Source organism: Juglans microcarpa x Juglans regia, chromosome 4S (genome assembly GCF_004785595.1).
Source record: "Juglans microcarpa x Juglans regia isolate MS1-56 chromosome 4S, Jm3101_v1.0, whole genome shotgun sequence".
In the NCBI taxonomy this organism is placed as follows: Eukaryota; Viridiplantae; Streptophyta; class Magnoliopsida; order Fagales; family Juglandaceae; genus Juglans; species Juglans microcarpa x Juglans regia.
In genome coordinates, this window is record NC_054601.1 from 24,597,965 (window position 1) to 24,621,976 (window position 24,012).

At 34.1% G+C, this 24,012-nt stretch overlaps 1 protein-coding gene across 3 annotated transcripts; it reads right to left on the reverse strand.

The window, feature by feature from the left end:
• Positions 1 to 14,045: 14,045 nt before the first annotated feature.
• On the reverse strand, positions 14,046 to 18,231 carry LOC121261904 (GDSL esterase/lipase At1g09390-like). Of its 3 annotated transcripts, none has more exons than XM_041164317.1 (5): positions 17,835 to 18,231; positions 16,598 to 16,786; positions 15,593 to 15,747; positions 15,178 to 15,442; positions 14,046 to 14,525 (listed from the first exon to the last, which is right to left on the reverse strand). In XM_041164317.1, the coding sequence occupies exons 1-5, from the start codon at positions 18,226 to 18,228 to the stop codon at positions 14,293 to 14,295; spliced, it is 1,236 nt and encodes a 411-aa protein (XP_041020251.1). In that variant the 5' UTR covers positions 18,229 to 18,231; the 3' UTR covers positions 14,046 to 14,292. The 3 variants fall into 3 exon arrangements, with proteins under 3 accessions (XP_041020251.1, XP_041020250.1, XP_041020252.1); XM_041164316.1 differs by having other exon boundaries at positions 15,593 to 15,753; positions 17,835 to 18,230; XM_041164318.1 differs by having other exon boundaries at positions 14,399 to 14,536; positions 15,593 to 15,753.
• Positions 18,232 to 24,012: the final 5,781 nt, after the last annotated feature.

Consider the following 24,012-nt stretch of genomic DNA (forward strand, 5'->3'; position numbering starts at 1 on the left):
CATTTTTATCTCCTGTTTGCCCTAAATAATATATGGTATGATAGCATTAATGCCAGATATGGGAAACTGGGAATCCATAGCTTTCAAAAAAGTTACAAACTAGTCCACCGCCTGAAAAATAAAGATTATAAGGAAGTAAAGATCAACACAAAATTTTGTACTACTTCAACTCAGAAGAAGGGAACGACCAAGAGAGACCGAAGTCAACTTGTGTTCAAACTTTAATGTATTAATTAATCGTGACAGCAAATCGGAGAATGATATCAGCCAGAGAGAGGTACAGTAAAGAACCTTTTAAAGACAGCATGAAATTGGGCATGCAATAATGTCTGACAGAGAGAGGTATGGCGAATTGGGTTTGCCTCGAACTTCGTGAATTTGAGAGTGACCTGAGAATTTCGATTTGGATAAAAGTTTAAAATATTATTATTATTTAAAAATTTAAAAAAATTAAATTAAAATTTGAAAAAATTAAATTACTTATTATATATTAGATGAAAGTTTAAAAAAATTATAATAACGAGATGAAATAAGAATTTGTATCTCATTTCATATCCTGAACATATTGCCATGTTTGAGCAAAGTTTTAAAAAAGAAAAATAATAAACACATATTAATTTATACAATATTTTTTATAATAATATTTTAAAAGGAGGGATATTTTTGTAAAATATTTTATAAAACTAATATCATTTTATAAAAATATTCTTATTTTATAACATGTGTTATGAAAAATATTGTATAAAATATTGTGTGTTTATTATTACTCTTTAAAAAATAGAAAAAAAATATTTCTCTGCAAAAATCCTGAGTTGGCTGGCCTGTTGCAGTGAGACCACGAGCTTCCTGCAAATGTTTTTTTGTTTGAGTTTGAGCATTCTTTTTCCTTGTGTGGAGCACAATTTGAGTGGTGCTAGGTGTTAATTAGTTGGAAGTACTGTTTGTATCATCACCACATTTTATGATTCAAACCGGAACTGTTTTAGTTTTATGTCAAGCGTACTTTTGAGTCTTTGACATGAATTATGGGGCAAAAATCTAGATAGATCCATTGATGGCAGTCATTTCAAAGAGAATTCAACCAATAAAACGATTTTCAAGTTTTGTTGATTAGAGTGATGCGATATTAACGAAGAGTGCCTAGTGTCTCTACATCCACCGTTACGATATTATTAAAGAATACTTTTTTAATTATTAAATAAAAAAAAAATTCGTAAACCACAGTAATAACCCCAACTAGAGTAGTGTTTTGATACAATTTCTAGAATATTCCACGTCGCTCGGTGTGATAGCTCGTCGAAGGTGGCTTGACAGATGATCACTTTATACTTAATTTCTTAATAAAGCAAAGGCTCTATCTTGAATGTAAAATATCTCTTTTTTTTTTTTTTCTTTTTGAAATGTGTAAAAGAAGATTGGTTCACAAGTGTTCCATCTTATTCAAGCGTTTTGTGCCAATCTCATGCCATTGCAAGCCTATCAGTATAAGAAAGCTATTTATTTTTTGTTAATTATTTTTTACGAAAATGATTAATTTTTGTCAAAACGAATCTATTCTATTCCCATATAATAATTTTCGTCGTCTGAAAACTCAAGTACTCCTGTCACACATACTTTATTCTATGGTAAGAACTTGACTCTCTCATTAGAGTCCATTTGCATTCTGTAGTGCCTTTAGTTTCAACATCACAAAACAATACAAAAGTTCATTATTCAGTCAACCCTTCATAGCATACAATTCATCACCAGAAACAAGATAAGGGATTTGGATTCCCTCATCTCACAAACAAAAGCTCTCTCATGACAAGACTTACATCTTAAACCTGCACCAGAAATAGCAAAAGCCATATCATATTCTGTATTGGTAGGCAGATTGGTTGCAGATAGACCTCTCAACAAATTTGCAATCTACTCAAGTATCAAGGCAACATGAAACTTCATTGAGAGATTCCTTATTGAAGATTTGGAAACTAACAAGTTCCTCTTCACCTTTCGGTCTCCCCAGGACAAACTAAGAGTGCTTAACCAACACCTTGGAACTTTAAAAGTCATATTCTAATCCTCAAGCCATGGTCACCTAGAATTACACTCCAAGAGATTGGCCTTAGGCTCTCAATATTCAATGTCTAAATCCATGGACTACCTTTAGACCACATGATTATGAGAAATGCAACAAATATTGGGAAAGCCCTAGGCAATTTGATTAAAGTTGAGGAGGATCCTATTTGCAGTATGGCCTACAGAAAATTCATTAGAATTAAGATTGAGATCGATGTCACAAAACCCCTTCAACAAGGATTCATGCTGCTAAGATTTGGGAATCATGAAACTAGGGTCTCCTTAAAATATGAAAGACTATCTGACTTCTACTACGCATGTGGAAGATTGGGTCACTCCCAAATCTTCTGCAACTATCAAAAAACCCCTCCCATGAAACTCAGCTATGGACCATGGCTCATAGTAGAATTCTCAAGCCTAAACTCTACTAAGACATTTCATCAAACAGAGGGCATTCATGAGTCAGAAGTAAACCTTTCGGCATACAACACCTAATCATCCATGCCTCAAGACAGAAATAGAAATGGGAAAGAACTACAAATTACAAACAATCAACAGTAGAGGAATTTTCAAATATCACTCCTAAACCAACATATACTCACCAGCTACGACAACGATCCTTTCACAGAGGAGACTCTGAAACTCCTCCAATTCTTTCCTCCATCATTGACAACCCAACAACAAGCATCAAACTCCACTCAGAAGGTGCCATCCAACTCTCTTCCACTGTTCAGCTACAGTGAATCAAATGCATTCAATTTGCCACCACCAAACATCAATTTTTTCACTGTTGAACCAACAACCATCTCAAATCAACAAAGCTCATCAATTTGAAGCAATAACTCTTTCTCATCAACTGGAACAAGGATCAAGATTGATGAAAATATGGTAATGGCGCCATAGAGAATATCTGGTTTCACATCATCGATCGCCACCCTGTTGACTAGGAAGCACACGCCATGGAAAGCATAGTGGAGACAAATTTATTCGGCAATGCAGGGCTTTAAAGCACATCAAGTCAAATACGAGGACACGACTTCCTCAACCTATCTAGGTGAGCCCAGATCACTACCCTTTTATTTTGTTAAACAAAGGCCTCTCTTTATAGGCTAGCAAGATGAAAACCTTTTCTCCACAAGGCCCATAACCTTAAGTCCATTGAGCCCACCCCCTCCATTACCTAAAAGTCAGGCCAACTCATCTCTTAAGCCCAACCAATCCAATCCATCAATTAAGCCCACCCAGTCCGACCCTCCACTCAAACCCAGCAATCCAACCCAAATCCCTTTCACCTCCACATACCTATCTCCCCCACATTCTATCACCAGACCAACTGGCCCACACAACACAAACCTCGCTCTAGCCAATAAACCCAACCCACAAGAAAATATTCAAAGCCCACCACCTAACCCCACCTTAGCCACCATTCCAATCTTACTATTGCCCTCAGCCTCACCCCCTATAACCATGCATTTCATGATAACTCCCTCGCCCTCAGCACAGAACCCCACTTACCATGCGCTTTTGCACCTCCCCCTACCCAAACAAAGACAACATGCCCAACCATCCTCTCATCCAAAAGGCCAAGTAACTCAGCCTCCCCAGACTCCCCTCAACCACCAAAGAGAAGTGCCAACACTTGGTGAAGTCAAAGAAACAAACTAGTGAAGATGCCACAACCAATGAACCACCATCAGAAGAGTCATCTTTGGCTCTTACTCTGTTGGAAATGCAGTTAGGCTCTATAGGAAAAGAAAAGGAAAAAAAAAAAACTCAAAGGGAAAGCCGTATGTCACCATATAATAGACCATCACCACTTCCTCTAGGAAAGTCCAAAACAAGCTAGAGAGGCGAGCTTCAAAATACCTCCCCCCACTTAATGAAGACAATGGCTTGGAATTACAGGGGTCTAGCCCGACCCAAGGCAATAAAAAATTTAAGGGCTAATATTAGGACGTATAACCCGAACGTAATCTTTTTTTCAGAAATCTTAGTGTCAAATGAACCGACTATATCTATTGTAAATAGTATATGTTTCCACTATTTTGTTAATTTTCCTGCTTCATGTAAAAAAAATAGGTCTCTTACTTATGTGGCATCCAAATGTAGAATTAGAACCTGTTCATATTAATATGAACACTATTTTAGCTTTAGTTTACTCTGATGGAATTACAAAGCAAATTTCTAAAGTCACCTAGACTCAATTCACCAAGCATTTTCAGGCCCCTGGGTATGTATGAGCGAATTTAATGATCTTCTATACCAATTAGAGAAACATGGGGGGCACCCGATCCCCTTTAACCAAAACGGAGGCCTCAAAGCTCTAATGGATAAAAAGGCCTCATTGACATCGGTTTGACGGGTCCAAAATTCACGTGATCTAATAACAGACACGGAAATGTGCTCATCAGGGAATGACTAGACTGAGCAATAACAAATAAAAAATAGAGATTATTCTTCTTGGACGCAACATTAAAAAACTTAGGTTCATTAGAATCAGACAACCATCCACTTTTGCTACACATAACAACAAAGCATTGACGAGCCTCATCTTTTAAATTTGAAAAGTTTTGAACTCATGAGCCACTCAGCCATAACATAATCAAAGAGGCATGGAGTACAATTTACCAGGGCAATCCAGCCTACATACTTTGCAAGAAAATCAAATCAACAAAAAATACCCTCAAACTATGGAATATAAATCACTTCGGGCGAATTTAGAATAACATTCAAAAATCAAGAATTACCTGGCTCACTTCTATGAATCTCAACACAAAATTCTACCATCTCTCAACAACAATCCGGAGAAGAAGAAATGTTATATACTCCACTGGTCAATGGACCCACTTGTTATTGAATCTTCATTTATTAATCACTTTATATCATTATATATTTCATCCAATCCACAAATCCCGGAGTAACTAGAAAATCTTTTTGAGAAGCAAATTTCGGACCAAGACAATGAATTACTCAATGCGGTGCCAAACGAAGAATAAATCTTTGAAGGTTTAAAACAAATTCCAAATTGCAAAGCATCAGGTCCAGGGGGTATGACTACCCTCTTTTATAGACATTATTGGAGCATCATTAAAAAAAAAAAGAGGTCATCCAAGTAGTGCAAAATTTTTTCAAAAGTGAGAAACTCTTAAAGCAGATGAACCACACCAATATAACCCTCATCCCAAAAACTCAAAGTCCAAGTTCCCTGAGCCAATACTGCCCAATCAGTCTCATAAATGTCAGCTATAAAATCATTGCCAAAATATTGGCCAATTGCTTTAAAGCCACATTAGCAAATATTAGCTCTCCCCTTTAGACAGCTTTTGCCTTAGGCCACAAAATAAAAGAAAATACTGTAAGCGCCCACGAATTATTCCATCACCTCAAAAGGAAAATTGGAAAAAAATGTTTAATGGCTATAAAGCTCGACATGGAAAAGACTTTCGACCTTGTTGAATGAGAGTTTCTCTTTACGGTAATGAAAGTATTGGAATACAGTCAAGGATGGATAAATCTGATAAAAAAGTGTGTAACAACTGCAACATTCTCCATAATTATAAACGGCTCACCAAGGGGTTTCTTTAAAGCATAAAGAGGATTAAGACAAGAAGACCTAATTTTGCCATTTTCTCTTCATACTAGTCACAGAGGCATTATCAAGAATTATGTTAAAAGTTGAAGTGCAAGGTACCCTTGAAGGAAAAAAAATCAGTAGAAATAGGTCACCCATCTCACACCTACTCTTTGCGGATGACACAATCATTTTTGTGAAAGCTACAGAAAGAAATGCTCAAGTTATCTCTGAAAGCTTAGCAAAGAATCAGCAGTGGTCGAGGCAAAAAATAAACTTGAGCAAATCCTCCATTTTCATCACAAGGAATACATGTCCAGCAACCAAACCAGCCATCACTCAATGGCTTCCTTACAAAGCATCTTCGGCGAGAATGAAATATTTGGGCTTGCCAACTTCCTTTAGTAAAAATAAAAAATAAAAAATAAAACTACAAAACTAGAAGGTTGGAAATCAAAGCTTTTATCACAAGCAGGAAGAACAATGCTAATTAGATCAGTAGCAAGCACCATCCCATCTTACCATATGACCTCTTTTCAACTCCCAAAATCAATATGCAAGGCTCTCAACACTAGTTTCAAAATATTTTGGTGGGGATTCCTAAAAGTAAAAATCCACAACCTAACTCTAAAATTATGGAAATCAATTTGCCAACCAAAAAACCAAGAGGGCTCAGACTCAGATTGATGGAAAAATGAAATCAAGCTTTATTAGCAAAGACAAGATGGGAAATAAGTGAAAGACAAAATGGTCCATGGCAGTTAATTCTCTTAGCAAAATATCTCAAAAACTTGAATTTCTGAAATGTAGCACCAAAATCATCAGACTCGTACTTGTGGAAAGGTTTTCTCTAGATAAGAGACCTACTAAAAAAAGGAAGATGCTACCAAATCAATAATGGACTTTCGGTTAATATCTAGTCAGAACTGTGGATTCCCTCAATGAAAAATTTCAAACCAAATCCGATCCAAGGAATGGATCAGATCCACCATTCCTTAAAGGTTTCAGATATAATCATAGAAAACTCACGGTCTTGGGATACGCCAAAAATGCAGAATTTATTTGACCAAGAAAGCATTACAAAAATTCAAAAAATTTCACTGCCGACAATCTCTCAGAGACAAGACAAGGTAATTTGGACCCTAAACAACAATGGGAAATTCTTGGTTAAAACAACTTACCACATAACAATTAGTACCCAAGACTCAGCTCAACAAATTCCCACACTGACCCTCTTCAAACTCCTATGGAGTCCAAGAATCCACGACTGTCACAGGCTGTTACTTTGGAAATTACTCTGGAACAACCTTCCCATCAAATCAAGATTGAGCACAATCGTTCCCCAACTTGGCTTCAAAGAATGTCCATTGTGTAATCAGGTAGAAGAAACCTTGCTACATCTTTTCATAAAGTGTCTAATAAATCGAATATTATGGCAACAAAGTCCCTTGCTATTAAATTTAGCAAATCTACCCATACACCCCTTTTGAGATTGGATAAAGATTATCTTATACCCAAAATAGGAGTTGAGACTACGAGACACGGAAAAACACTACTTCCAGCTATTTGCGGTAGTTATAATGGATTTTATCTCGAGGAAACGAAACGATATAGTTCATAACCATGCTTCACTATCCCTTCTGACGACAAAAAATCATTTGAACCAGGTCTATGAAGAATACAAGAAAGCATTGGAAGAGAAACAAAAATAGAAAGAAGAAGCCTCCGCCACCAAATTATCAAAGCTTTTAATTCCTTTGATGCCGTAGTTAGAGATGAGTTCTCAGTAGCATCAGTGATACGCAGGGAGCACAACGGGGACATCCTGGAGATTAGAATAGAAAAAATTCAAACGGAAAACCCTCTGGTAGCCGAAGTTTCAGAGGCACTTCTAGCTTCCAAAATGGCCTCACAACATTAACAAAATTTAGCAGTAATTGAAGGCGACACCCAATTTGTCATCACAACCATTGAAAGCTTGGACCCATCCACATTTTGGCAAATCTCCCCCATCATTGCAGATTTTCAACAAATTTTCTGCCATCATCAAATATGGAAAGTAGCCAAAATCCATCGATCCCAAAATTGATATGCACACTCATTAGCGCAATGGGTAGCAACCAATTAAGCTTTTGGATGCATACGTTTAAATAATCTCCCTAGATGCTTTTTATTTATTGATAGTAAAGAAAATGATCCACCTTGAATGTTTTGTAATTCATTTATTCTATAATATATGCTTGATTAGAAAAAAATAATAATAATTTTTGTCATAAATAACTCATTATAAATATTAATTTTTCTTGTAGCATATTATGTTCAAGATTGTTGATCGATTTATAATTTGTATATTTCGTTGCTTTGGCTCAATTTCCTGTCGTTTTTTACTGATCAGTTGGCCGAGAGAGTTGTCCCCAACATGATGCCTTATCATGAACCACCTTCCAAATATCAGCCTAGCATGAGTAACCATTCGCATGGAAGGAAATGATTGATAGCCGATGCAAGGACGTGACGTCAGAAAAATAACCACCAATATAATTATCTATTTTAATTATATGACATATTAAATATAAAAAAAGATAGCTATAATCTAGGATACGTGAATATCATGTAATTATTTAAAAATAAATAAATAAATATAAAATTTATATGAAAAAAATTAATTTTTTAAAAATAAATTAATTTTTTTTTAAAATGACTGTATGATGTTTATATATTCTACGATTATATATAATATTATTCTATTATTATTATTATTAGTGATCTGTTCACATCGAAACCCCGGACAATATTTAAGGCATCCCAAGGTCCCACCTCCTCGTTGATTAGATTTTTCGAGGATTTGAACCCAATATACAAATACAACATCGTTAATCATTCATGACCACTGGTGGGTGGGTGATAGTTCAGCAGTAAGCTGGCCCACTTCCATGATCATGTACGATGGATTCTTCAGTTCTTTAGATTAATCTAGGGCAAGATGATGAAATTAGGACGCTTCGAGATGAATTAAGAATTTTGTAAATAATAATAAAATAATTTATAAATATATAGTAATAAAATAATTTAAATTAAAATTTTGTTAGATTTTGAGAGAAGAGATCTAGATAAAAAGTTTAATAAAAAATATTAAAAAATTAAAATATTGTTATAATATAATCTTTTAATATTATTTTTATTTTAGAATTTAAAAAAGTTAAATTATTTTTTAGAATTTGTTACAAAATTGTAATGATTAGATAAAAAAATTAAAAATTAAAAATTAAAAATTAAAAATTAAAAAATATTTATATTTAAGTGATATTTAAAAAAGAAATTATAAAAATTTTTAAGATGAGATGAGTTATATATATGTTTTCTAAATAACCCGTAAGAATAAGAATGACAATTAGCTCCTTGCAACTAAAACAGAGCAGCAAAGTAAGCTTATATTTTTTTTTCTTTAAAAAAAAAAAACAAAAAAGTAGCAAAAAGCTCCTAATGTTCGAGGAATATAATATATGTATCTCTAATATTTTATGTTTTTGAAGACAATAAAACATGGGGTTATAGAGACAAGATCTCCGAATATCCGTTGAATAGCATAAAGTTGAATGGCATAAAGCCGATAGTGCTTATGACTTGTTCTATCGTATTTGCGTCTACTTCAAGTCTACTCAATTTTGTTTTGTTGCGTTTGTGATGCCAAATTAAATCTTGTATCAATGCATGAAAAGATGATATTATTCTTACCAGTGAGATGACATGAACCTTCATGCAAATTTAAGTACTCTCTGTTTAGAATTATTAATGTGATAAAAGTGTGCATTGAATTCATGTAAGGGTATCCATTATCCTTGTAGTGATTACATGGGCTAGAAAGTTACAAGTAATTAATTAACTCTCTATCTCTGATAGTTAATTAACTCCATATTCTTACCAGTTATTTAACTTCGAAGAATGTTAATCAACTGCCCCATCAAAAAACATTTTAAATAAGAGTCTTATATACATTAATTGTGTGTTTGGAAAAAAGTGAGTGAACGTACAAATAAAGGTTGTCCTCTCCCCCTACAGTTTCCTAAAGTAACAATCTTAAACTCTTGATCTTGAATAATGAAATTATTTTGGGAGAATCTAATAACATCTTAAGTGACATAGATGTGCAATCACAATAATTTGAAGTGGGTTATAAGGCGAGCAAAGATCCGAACTTGTAAGAATTTTGTTCCACTTGAGTTTATAATTCAAATTAATCTTATTGGAATTTGATAGATGTTCTTTTAGCTTCTACCTACATTTTGAACCACGACCTTCTAAGTCTATTCCCTCATGTCTCAACCCCATATGAATTATGGAAATGATGCAAAACCAATTCTCAAACATTCGTGGCCTTGGGGTTTTGCGGGTTATGCTCACATCATTTCTTATAAATATGGGAAACTTAACTTTAGAGCAAATAAACTTATCTATATAAGATATTTAGAGAGCTCAAATGGTTACATAATGTATAGTAAACATCCTAACGGAGGAATGACGGAAATAGCATCGTGTGATATCACATTTATTGAGAATGATTTTTTCAATATTAATGAAACAAAGAAATATATTGGACTTTTTGAGTTACAAGAACTCGAGAAATCGAAATTACATTATCTTTGATGAGCAAAAAATAGTGGGAGTGACTTACCTCCTAGCGTGAGTATACCACTAGAAAGTGACTCAAAAGAGTTTTAATTATGTAGAACGTGAAGCGAAAGTGAAACCATTCCTTATCGTCATTTTGAGAATGAAAGAGAATCTTTCATGTGTGATCCATGTGACCTTGATGTGCCTACTTCTTATAAGAAAGCACTAAATTCACTTGCTTCAAATAAATGAATGACTGCTATAAGAGATAAGATAAGTTCTATGACAAAGAAAGAAGTTTGGGAGTTAGTAGATATTCAACTTAGGTGCAAATCTATTTGAAACAAAAGGGTTTTAAAAATTAAGTGCTAGACAGATGGATTAGGTGACAAGTATAAGGCTCATTTTGTGGCAAAAGGTTATTCTCAAATAGAGGGTATAGAATACGAAAAAATATTCTCTCCTATGGTGATATATATTTGCTTCAATTTGACTCATTTTAACTACAATGGATTTTTTCCAAATGGATGTAAAAATTGTATTTGTCAATGGAGAATTAGGAGAATAATCTATATGAATCAACTTGTTGGTTCTAAGGTTGAGGGATAAGAGTACAAAGTATGCCAACTGAAACGTCTCATTTATGGCCTTACAATTGTTTAGACCAAGCCTTGAAAAAACGGTTCGATTTAGGCTGATTAAAACTGCATCGTTAAGAAACCAAATCGATTTTAATGAACTTTTTGAATCGTTTACTAAACCGTTTCATTTGACCAATTTGAGATGATTCAAACCGATTCTAGCCAATTTTAGAACGATTTCAACCGATTCAAAACTATATTTATTTTTAGGATGTCTAAAAATTGAGGTTTTTTTTTTTTTTTTAATTTCTTATACAAAAATATGATACAACTAAAAATATATATTAACTTTTTCATCATTATATTCAATAAGAATTGCAGAAAATTTGAAAGATAAAATAGGTAATTCTTTATTTTCTTTAGTTGCACAAAAAAATTAGGAGATAAATAAGTAATGTATATTAAATTTGTGGTTGTGCATAAAATATTACATTTTTCATGTTCTTATAATTTAATGGTCTTTATCTTCTTCTTATATAAGACAAAAGAATGTAGACAATTGAGGATAAATACATAAATTACATATTTGTTGAAACTATTTAGATTCATAAAATATTTTTATTAAAACTAGTCAATGAATTTATATTTTATACTCTTTTATACAATATATAAAATGTTTGAATTCAATCATAAATGATTTTAAATCCTTTTTATCAATATTAAAATAATTGATTCAAAATTGTCATGAATCACCTGATTTGTTGAGTCGCTGAATTCATTAAATCAGTCCTTTTATCTTTAGATTTTATGGGACTATTACTTCAATTGGCTTTGATATGCTAAAAGAAGACCATTGTGTGTATATCAAACGTACATGGAAGAGTTTTCTGATTTTATCTTTATATGTGGGTGACATGTTTTTAGTTGGAAATGATATGAAGATAATTGTCGCCACAAAAGAATTATTGACCTCTAATTTTGAGATGAAAGACATGGATAAAGCAAATTATGTGTTTGGAATTAGAATTTCAAGGGATCGATATAGATAACTTTTTGGTTTCTCTCAAGAGACTTACATGATTGTCTAGGAAAGATTATTTGGATTTTTACTTTTTATTTTATGCATGACTCATAGCCAGAACGATTATATCAGTTTGGCTAGATATGATCATGAGTATATTATATAATGTGAGGTCAAGAATTGCTTTGAATTATAAATTCATGAGGGATCAAGAACCCTTGACCTAGTGAGATCAAACAATCTGTGGCATAGATGAGATATTATGAGTAATGTACTATGTTAATAAGATGGTTACTTAGTAGAGTGCTCCTACTCTTTGCCTTTTTTTTCAAGTCGCACGCTTCATTATTTGTATAAGGAATAACTGATTGAAAGATCCCGAGCATATTGCTAATGGACATGGTACCCATTGTGGACAATCGGGAGATCATGTTTAATTGGGTACTTCATAACCCATGTAATGTCCACATGGGTGGAGAAGTTACAAGTAGTTAATTAACTCTCCACCACAAGCAATTAATTAATTCCTCACCATTGACATCAAAAGACTCTTTAAATAAGAGTTTTACATACATTAGTTTAATGTGGAAAAAAGTGGGTGGACGTACAAATAAAGGTCTCTCCTATTTCTCTATAATTTCTAAGAGCAACCGTCTTAAACTCTTCATCTTGAAGTGTGGGATCACTTTGGGAGACTTTAGTAGTCTTTTAAGTGAGGTAAAGGTGCAATCACAACAATTTGATTCGGGATATAAGATGAGTAAAGAACCAAACTTGTGGAAATCTCGCTCCGTTTGAGGTAATTCAAATTAACCTTATTCAACATATATATGTGTACGTGTGTGTTTGTGTAGTGTAGGTCTTTAACCTGGTTTAACTAGAAGTTAATAATCTTCTAGATTTAAAGATGATTGGATTGACGACGTACTTTCTTCCTTGCCAAACATGCGAGCGGCTAGGTTGCGTTTTCCTAGTTCCTGGTGAAAAAGATGTTCTACATAAATATTGCAGAGTCACGTTTACTTTAATTTCTGTCACATTTTACGTGCCTAGCTAGCAACTTACAGTATTCTCCATCGCAGAAACTCCTGAATGCATTCGTAATTCAACTAATACATAATCAATACATTTGAGTGGTTTAACTAATTGCCTTATAAAGAGTAACAACTAACCCATATCTCAGGTCATGATAAATCTCAAGCATTAAATAGGTAGGCTATTTCTCTTGGACTACTTTACAAAGCTTAAAGCAGATCATACCCATGCATATTCACAGGCATGCACACATGGAAGACAATAACAGTGACGGCTTGGATGTGATAAAACACATAACATGCAATAAGAAAAAGTTGGGAACAACCACTTTGTAGCAATCATCCCTTATCTAATGGACAGCAGATGTATACAAATACTATGCATCCTCCTTAGTAAGGGTGTAACCGGTCTGGTTTGGTCCGGTTTTGGATAAATTTTAGAATTGATCAATCCATATACACTAGTTTTAAAAATTAAAGAATTGATACAGACCGTTTAATCACCGAAACTAGAACTTTCTGTTTTTTCAATTCCGATTTGATCCAAACCAATTTTTTTCGGTTTGTCGTTTACACATGTGGCACTACAAAGTTGAGACTTGAGAGCCGGTTCTTTTAGCTTGTTCTCCTCAAAAGTAAGTTTATATGAATAACATAATATTAATATTCATGTTTAAGATTAAAATTTCATATTATATTAATTTTTATGTTATAAGATTAATAGACATGAATAATAAGATTAAAATTTTATATTATATTAATTAGCGATTTAACATATAATATATATAATATCATTTAAATAATTATACAAATAATATTTTATAAATAATATAAAAAATTAAAATATATATATGTACCGATCCGGTTCATTTCAAACTGGTTTTTAAAATATGAAAATTAGTACCAAATCGGTTTGATCCGATTTTGGTTCTTAAGAACCAGTATTGAATCCCTAGTCCGTTTTGGTCAATTCAAACATATTTTCAGTTTTTTTTACCCCCCCCCCCCCCCCCCCACTCCTTAATTAGTAGCACAACAGTATCCCCTCTTGATAAGTTGGCAAGAAAAAGGATTTCAATTACCCCTGATCGGGGAAAAAAATGTGGAGTCATTTCTAAAACTTATCAGTCAAATCAATATCGCTATGAAAAACTATTTTTAGAACTATATTATTAATTGGCCCTAATTTATTCATTTATTTACGTACTAAATTACAATCCAAATTAAACTAGGTCATACGAGCGAGGCAAATCCTCCATCGACCTTTTTCCAAATGCAAATGGCAAGTAGTTTACAAGTACCCTCTTCAACTTGACAAAAATCTTATCTTTTACAAAGATTAGGGTCATGCTCGAGGAATCATAACAAGAACCAGAAAGACATGAAAATGCACTAATTATTTCCTCAAGTAAGTGGTCAACCATGACAAAAGAAATCAAACGTAGTACGTGGTGTAGAATAAGCTGTGGAAAGTACTTTTGAGGATATAAAGGTGTTTGCAGCTTCAGTATAATGGATCCCATCCCAACTTACGAGTTTAGATCCTTCATTGCAGACCTGAAAGCCAGGCTGACCACATGTCACCTTGATATTATAATTGTATGGAGGACCTCCATGCCCGCAGCATGCCATTAGGGGACTCGAGAAACCTACAAGGTGACTTCTCAGAACAATATCCCTTGAGTTGGATTGTTGATCACGAACTACGTCCATATATACTAACATATATATATATATATATATATTTATATATATGTTTCCTAATCATTGGTAGTGGGTAACCTCATGATCTATGTTGTGTTCACATAGATGGAGAGGTTATAATTAATTAACTCTCCACCACTACTACTTAATTTCCAGGAAGATAATTAACCTCGCTCTTACACGAAAACTCTTTAAATAAAAGTTTACTTACATTAAATGAAGAAGAGTGAAAAAGTGAACATATAAAATAAAAACTCTTATCTCTCCCTACAATTTTCTAACAAACCATCTAGATCTCTTATTTTGAAACATGAAATTTTTTATGAGACTCTAGTAGCCTCCTAAGTGTCATAGAGATATAAACAACAAAGTGACGTGACCTGTGAGACGAACAAATTAAGATTTAGGCTTGTGGGAATTCCACTCTTTAAAATAATTCGAATTAACTTTATTTACACTATCATGTTAAAACTTCTGCAAATTAAGTTCTGTGAGTTTACGGTTCTAGGACTGGATCATGTTCAATTTATAAAAACCTACATAACAAAAACCACACTAGAGATCAGGGAGAAAAAACTTTAGAAACAACAAACTTACCGTATTTGGTGGAGTTGGCGATGAGATCATACTTGATTGAAAATATATCTACATAGACTATGCTAGCATCCTTCAGTTCAGATCTCATCTCTAGGCACAAATGACGCAGTCCTTCATTAAACAATCTTGCAGCAGAATTATAACTTGAAAGACATCCATACGGATCCAAATCCTTGTTTTGAACTAACGAAAGCTTTTGAGGTAGGCAACCCAATGGCCCGGTGTTATGTATCCAAAAGTTCCGACCACCTTGAGTATACAAGGTCTGCATTTCATGTAACATAAAACAACAGTGTTGATAAGGACGTACACGTTCGCAACTGTAAGTACTGCTTGGATCATCGAAGGTTGCCCCTAATTTTTGCAGGAGCATTGTGAAGTTTTCTTAACATCTATTATTGGAGAATAAACGCACCTTGACAGCATCCTGGATTTCTCTGATGACTGATGGAATTCTTTTTACAACCAGTGCATATGATAGGTTCTTGGAGAATGTATTGGCAATGTCATTTTGGCCCATATCAATCATGTAAAGTGCATTCCGGAATGCCTCGTCATTGATCAAAGTCCCTGAACCTATATATATATATATATATATGCATACTCACTAATTTCATACTCACTAATTTCAATTATGAATGAGGATGAAGGAACCAGAACTACAAAATAACTAGTTATAAGAGTATGATTTCTCTCCCTACTTGACGGAAAGTTGGCGAAACCTTATTAATCCAAGTGTTTATGGGACTAGGTGATATATAATTAGTCAAGCCCCATTCATCCATCTTGGTTCAAAGCCAGGACAGACCTTTGAGTCTGAGTTTTCAGCAGTTTTGAGGATTAATAGGACTACCAAAATTTCGAATTCAAGAACTTTTTAGATCACTGCAGGAAATGGATAAAAACCCTTTTCAGTCCAGGTTTCTTCTATGCATAGAGGGGTTTAATGATTTTCCAATTAATTCCTTTAATTTAGCCTCTTCACTGAATAGTTATTCATGTTAATCTAGAGATCTAGTAGTGTTTGTGGAAGTCAAACTTAATATGCAAACAACAGCACAGTTTAGTACTGATGAACAGTCGATTTTCAATATTAAGTTCACATGTTATGACCACCTATTTTCACTTTTTCTTGGGCATGACTTCATTTATGTGCTAAACAAAAAACGGTGAAACCATGATAGGACGGTTGATGGCTTCCTGTTAAATTTTGGATAAAATCTCACCTGTTAATTCATCTACACTGGTAAAACATTATAACAATTCAAGATGATCATTTTAATGTTGTTAGAGATTTTGGTCGGACAGTTATAAATGTTGTGGTGTTCATTTCATTTCATGTGTTCGGTCAAAACTGTAGGAGTACTTATCTGTCGAGGATAATGAAATGAGAAAGCGCCAAGTAAATGAGAAATAGTACCTGCGGCAGCAAGTTCAATGGAGCGAGCCTTAAAATGAAGGAACTGCATGACCTGAATATTCAAAGAAAATGGGACATAACGAGGGAGAGTAGAGGACCCCACCACTGCAAAATTTGCCCCATTTGAGAACTTGGATCCTCCCAAGGAGTCTAGGTATGGGCTCAGTAAGCTTGCATTCAAACTCTGGCCTACACATTAAATATAGATCTTCTAATTTAGATCTTCAATAAATAACGTCGTATATATGTTGCTTTCAACTTTGGATCCATGCATGTCCTGACACCCTGTCCCAACACTTAATAGGATAGTACTCCAAATTCTCAGAAACAAAACCAAACAAAAAAGAAAATAGATCTATGGTCGTCCCCTACACACATTCCGCAATTAGATCCTCTGGTTTTTTCTTTTACTATTCTAATTACCACGTTTGAAAAGGAAAATATTTTAATATAAAATGACTACACAAAAACAAATTTATAAATTAAAGTAAGTACTCCATATGGTACGTTAGATTATAAAATTATTTTTATTATAAAATAAATCTAATTGATTCCATAATGCCACATCATTTTATATATTTATTTTGTATAATCTTTTTATGTCAGTAGCAGTTCTCTTTAAAAAATTAGCATCTTTTGCTTAAGAGTGCACACACAAAGGAGAACATTATCCTTATATCTTGATAACTGATAAGTCTGAATTGAGAATCTTAAATGATAAATAAATAAACACAAAATATTGGGCTCATTTCATATTCCTATTTTCCACTAAAGAATTTGCTGGAACGTCTTTTCCCATCTTAGAATTATTGTGAACATCTTTTTCTTTTTTCTTTTTTATAAAAAAAAAAAAACTTTTGTGAACAAAATAGAAAATTCAAGAGCATATTATATGAAATAAATTCTTGAATAATAAAAATTAAAAAACCAGACCCACCTCTACGAAATCAGTTGATCATAACCAGGAAAAACAAGACAAATCTCCATGCATCACGCAAGATTCACATGATGATGCTGAGAAGTGGGACCCTGCACGGGTTGGGTCCCACCGATGAAGACATTTGAGTTTGCACATGTAAAAGACGTCGCTTTACACTTGAGTGAAAGAAAGGCTTAACTTACCCGTTAATCACGTCCAGGCATGAGGCAACACACTGATTACAAGTGATTGCAACCGTGGAGAACATGAATAATAAACATGATGAACGGTCATAATTGAAGGCGAGGGCTCACTTACACAAGAGGTCGATCAGGAGCCGGCCATCGGACAACCGGCCTGTAGACCGGTGGAAGAAGGCACGACCGTTGGGAAAATTGACAGGGAAACCGAGCCCAGCGACGAGTCCACCCGTGTCGGAGTTGGAGTCCCCGAAGTTGAAGATAACCGGAGGTCTTTTGCACTGGCAGAGAACCGGGATTGGAAGAGAAAGCAGGGAAAGCAATGGAACGAGCAAGAAGAAGAAGAAGAAAAAGGTGCAAAAGTGGAAAGGAGAGAGAGAGCGAGAGGCGGCCATAGTCGGAGTGGGAGGTTCTAATTTCTTTCTTGCAGCTTGGCCGATGCTGCTGCTGGCCACTGCTTTTTTCTGTTTGTTTATGTATTGGGGTTTGGAGTTTGGACATTTGGATTCCATTATTAGTAATTTACATATTTATTTTGCTATTTTTAGGATGTTTGGTTGTCGGTGTAGGTGTCTTATGGTGGGTGTGTCGTTGCATGCATGTGGTCGTCATGATCTTCGCTTCATCTTGGTCACTTGGATCGATCACCTTTAATTATTACATTATCTTTTTTTTAATATAAATATATATATTTATACATAATTTGTACAACACCAAATACCAATAAAATAAATAAATAAAAAAGAGAGATTTGAGATCAAATGATTGGTTACTACCATTCTTCATTTTCTTAATTGGATAAACTAAGAGGGGAAGCCACTAAATGATAGTTTTGATATAATTCGACCACTGAATTGTGAATCTACAGCAACAAGCGGCCAGGACGGTTTGGGCAGTGCTGCTGCACTATTTTGGATTGTTGAAGAGACAAACATACTCTTTGATCTCCTTAAGGATAAGCTTATTCTTGGATAAAGAAGATTGGTTCTTATAATAAAATATGAGCAGTGTTACTCTGCCGCCTGAGTAGCACCCTGAGTAGCACCGCTCCAATTGACCACTAGGTCAAATTGTTATTTTTATTTTTTTTAATTTTTTTAATTCATTTTTTTATCATTTTAAAATATTTTTAAAAAATATAAAAAAAATATCAATATACTAATAGTTACTTCCTTAACCATTAAGTAAAAAAAAAATTTACAATAAAAATTAAAATAAAGGAGGTGTCAAATTTAGGTGTCAAAGTATCATTTTCCATAAATTAATATATAATTGGGATCAGTTTAGGAGCCATCGCCGCATAAAGTGTCGTGCCATTCAAATTCAAAATTGTCACGAATCGCTCGATTTGATTTGTTGAATTGCCGCCCAATTCATTGAATCGGTCCTTACCCAATTCCGATTTTTCGAGCATTGCCTTTAAGACACCAAATAATAATAATAATAATCTCTTGATCTTTATTTGACATCAATATTTATTCTTCCTTTATTTCGCAATTGTTAATCTCTCACTAACCATTGTAATTAAACGCCTTTGCTGATCTTCATTCAGTTTTTTTTTTTTTTTTTTAATAAGAGTTGAATTATTTGAATTTCAATAAAGAATTACTTTTGAGAATCCTATTTAAGAAAAAAGTGTAACTAGAGTACTTCACAGAGACATACACTTTTTTAATTTAATTTTCTATGTATATGCATGTTATGATCAAGGGACAACCTTTTGAGAAATTAATGTAGGAAGAATTAACATTGTTGTCCTTCATTTTAGATTTTATCATTTCTAATTAACATTTTAGTTCACGTGTCATAGTTAAGTGATTAAAATTTAAAGTTATTTAAAGTATATTATATCAGTTGATGTGATTACGAAGATCAGTAAAGATCAGATGATGATCATTAAGTAATATGGAATTATAATAAGAAAAAAAAAAGGTGAATTACTAATATAAAATAGATGGCCACAAACATCGGGTACGTACGTAATTAAAGTAGTGGTTTCTCAATATATATTATATAACAAAACAATGTATATATAGGTACACAACAAGAAAGATAGGCTACTGGTGCTTTTTTTCTTTCTTTGAATAAGGGAGATACGACGGAAGGATGTGGGGTTTAAGCGCGGCTCATAGATAGAGGATAGATAGAGGGGATAAGAGCATCCCATCCGCACCCTTAAACTAACCCTTAGCCAAATTATAGGAAAAAAACATGAAAAGTGAAAGAAAACTCATCCACATCCGATTCCCTAAATTAAGTTTTAATTTTAGGATGAGTACATGAGTTACTCTCCAAACTTATATTTTAATAGAATATAAAGAAAGAATATAAAGGGAAGTGAGAGAAAAAAAAATAATAAAGAAAGAATATAGAAATTTTATTTTAATAGAATAAAGAAAGGATAGGGAATAGAATGTATGAGGTATTTGAAATATGAGTAAAATTTAGGAGAAAATTATAATAAGTGTGATTTCTAACCAAATTTTAAGAAATATTTTAGGGAACAAGATGATAATGCTCTAAAGAGGATAGATATTGGGTGGAGTAATACTAGATACAGTTATGATCAGTTGTATAGGTGCCGTGTACTTCTTTTAAAAATGGTAAAATTAATTTTTTCATTTAAGTCTTATATTTATTTACTTTTTTAAAAAAAAATGTACAAGAACGTACAATACTTATGTATTCTATGATTATATTATATCTCTATTTGTCGATGGGATTATTGGAATAGGAATGTTTCTGAGTCCTCACTTTCAAGTCTTAAAAGCAATCTAATTAATGAGATTATGTACTGAAAATTTGTCACTTTTGTATATTTTCTTGACAAACCAGAATCAATGTGATATGTGTTGATCAAGCACTTTGTTATGTCCATATTGGGTGATCGTTTTATTACAACATAGTAATTACCTTAACATTTTCGTTTGAATACGTGCTTGTTCTGTCACTTTTAACTTTTCTGATCAACACTTAGTAATTTAATGGCACATTTATTGGGTTTCATCGTTGGTAGGATGGATGACAATTTTTTCAGGTGAATTTTAGGACACCATGCTTTGTGGATCAAGAGGGGAATATTAATGATGTTTTCAAGAATGAAGACTGTCTCAGTGAATCAGCATTACTGTCACATGAGAGGTTTATTGCAATGATGTATTTTAGTCCCAAACATATCATCCATGCTGTTGGCCTGTACTTTGGTTATATTTGCATAAATAATTGTATTTTGATGGCCTTAATTGACTGGTTAACCCAGTGGACAGATTTGTAAAGTACAATATTAATTATGTATAATATATGTTGGTAATCTGAATTTTTTGTTAGATTAATTTTTTGGGTGTTGGTTACATTTGTTAATGGATTATTGTGTTGAGAGAGGTTCAATACAGGCCTTCATGTGGGATAAATGTAGGAAAAGTTTATTTTTAGTTGGATTGTTTGTGGGATTGATTGGCTGGAAACTGATTTTTTTCATAATGGTAGACATTAATCAGTAAAAACTTTTAAAGAAGAGTTGATATGGTTGGAAAACAGGTTAATGAAACAATTTTATTTCCCACGACTATTATTCCTAGGTTATTATCTTTTTCGACCAACGACCTTGATGGAAAATATTTAACAAAACTGAGTAAAAATTTTTATTCCCACTGACAATAGTAATGAGAAAACCTCTTTTGCCATGAAATAATACCTGTGGGATATACTAATGATCACTTTTACTACGAAATGAACTTAACCGGCAATAACCATTTACAACCACTTTAGTTCATAGCAAGTGCTCTTTTCCCACCAATTGATTGTGGTGGAAATACCCTATTTCCACCAGAAGTCACCATCCGAAGTAATTTTTTCCCATGAATGAATTGGTGGGTAAAACTTAAAATACATGACTTTAGCCACGAAGTAAATTTAAGGATATAGTAGATTTTTCACGAACTACTGCCATGGATAATGATGTTATTACTGACCACGAGTTGATGTTAGTGAACTTATTTGCCACAAAGTTAAAATATTTTATCCATTGTTCATATCATGGCAAAAAGGGTGGTTTTACTCATGAAATCAAAATTTGGTGGTAAAAGTATCTTTCTCCACCCGTTTTATTCTACGAGTCTCCCACGACAAAAATTGGTGGGAAATATATCTTTTCCCACGAAGTAAACACTTTTCTCGACCGCACCCCTTCCTGAGGAAAAACAAGATTTGTTGTAGTGTAGATATGTAGAGTTATTGAAGTCATGAAGTGAATGAAATAAAATATAATTTATGCATGCTTGAGTATTAAGGCACACATTTCCTCTGCCTCAAATCATGGTGCTCAAAACGATGCTTCTAGAGGAATGATCAGCTCAAAGGAAAAACAGAAAAGTACAGCTGTGGCAATAGATGCTGTATAATAGAAAGAATATGGTGCACTGCTACAGAAGGCTTAGAAGAATTTTCCATAACAGAATTCTTGTGATTTGATATCCATGTATTTGCCATTTGTTGTGCTTTATAAATACTCTGAGGCATTGTAAAAACGTAGTAAGGGAAAATGGTCTCATAGTTTAGACTATAAAATGGAAAACATTTCATAGAGGATTTTTGTCAAATACCTTCAATGCCTGTCTATTTGCATTTTTCAATATGGTACCAGAGTTGTAAAAGGACCCACATCCATTATTTCCTTTCCTGCGCATCACGGAACCAGGAAAATTGCCATCCACTGTCAACTCCACCATTATCAATCATCAAATATGGTACCGAGGCCTTTCAAACTGTTGTGTTTCTTATCAATCGTATGCCCACACCAACTCTTAATAATATTTCACCCTTTCAAGCTCTATTTCATCATCTTCCTGATTATTCTTTTCTACGCATTTTTGGCTTTGCGTGTTGGCCCAATTTACGTCCATTTAATCGTCACAAAATGGACCTTCGTTCTCAACTTTGTGTCTTCATGAGCTATAGCCCAGATCATAAAGGCTACAATTGCCTCCATATTCCAACAAGCCAGGTATACATTTCACGTGATGTCCATTTCAATGAGACATGTTTTCCCCTTGCAGCTCCATCAAGCCCCTCAACTGTGTTGGCCCCAATACGTTGCTCCACTCATCCACTTCCTTCCTACTGGGCCCAATCCCTCCTCTTACTCAAATTACCAGTCCACGCCTTCTAACCCATAAACATTCCCTTCGAGTTCAGACCTACTTTGTGCTCCACCTTCTCAACCTTCCTTGTTGCCACCTTCAGCACATCCAAACCCTACTACATCTTCATCTCCACCCTAACAACCTACATTTCCTTTGCCTCTTCTCACTCAGCCTTCCACAAATCATCCTATGGTCATTTGTTCAAAAGCAAATATTCATCGCCCCCTTCTCCAATCTGATGGCACCATCCTATGGCCTCCTCCCAAACTTTCCCTTTCTCTCACTACCTCTAAGTCCCTTGCCATTCCTGAGGAACCTTCCTCATACACCGAAGCTTCTAAATTTTTTAAGTGGCGCACGGCCATAGACACCAAGTTTCATGCTCTTTTTCAAAATTGGACTTAGGATTTAGTTCATTTTTCACTCAAGCAGAATGTCTTAGGGTCCAAGTGGGTACTCAAAACTAAGCAGTGTGCTGATGGAACACTTGAGTGTCGCAAGGCTCACCTTGTGGCCAAGGGATTCAACTAGCAAGCCGGTCTTGATTACATAGAGACATTTAGTCCTGTGGTGAAACCAGTTACTATTTGTCTGCTCATCTCCATTGCAATGACTCATCAATAGTCGCTGCATCAACTTGACATTCAGAATGCCTTCCTACATGGTGACCTGGAGAGGACGTCTACATGCAACAACCAACTGGGTTTGTAAATCCTAACTTCCCTACTCACATTTGTAAATTACGAAAATCCATCTATGGTTTGAAACAAGCTCCTAGGGCTTAGTTTTCTAAATTGAGTAATAAATTGTTATCTTTAGGTTTTCACAACTCACGATTTATTTATTTTCTCTAATGCATTTGATTCAATTTATGTCTTGATCTATGTTGATGATATTGTTGTTACTGGCTCTAACTCCTCTCTTATTATTGATTTTATTACTGCCCTTTGGTCATCCTTTCCGGTCAAAAATCTTGGTAATTTGCATTATTTTTTAGGTATTGAAGTCTGTCGTAATTCCATTGGTTTGTACATGTCTCAGGCATGATATATCTCTGACTTGTTAATTCATACTAACATGCATAATGCAAAACCCATGTCCACCCCAATGTCTGCCTCAGTGAAACTCACTGCTCTTGATGGCTATTCTTTTGAG

Coding starts and splice junctions, on each gene's coding strand:
- LOC121261904 (XM_041164316.1), bottom strand. CDS start 18,228: ATGGAATCCAAATGTCCAAACTCCAAACCCCAATACATAAACAAACAG. Junction 15,754..16,597: donor CATTGAACTTGCTGCCGCAG/GTACTATTTCTC, acceptor ATATATATATAG/GTTCAGGGACTTTGATCAAT. Junction 15,443..15,592: donor AAATCCAGGATGCTGTCAAG/GTGCGTTTATTC, acceptor CATGAAATGCAG/ACCTTGTATACTCAAGGTGG.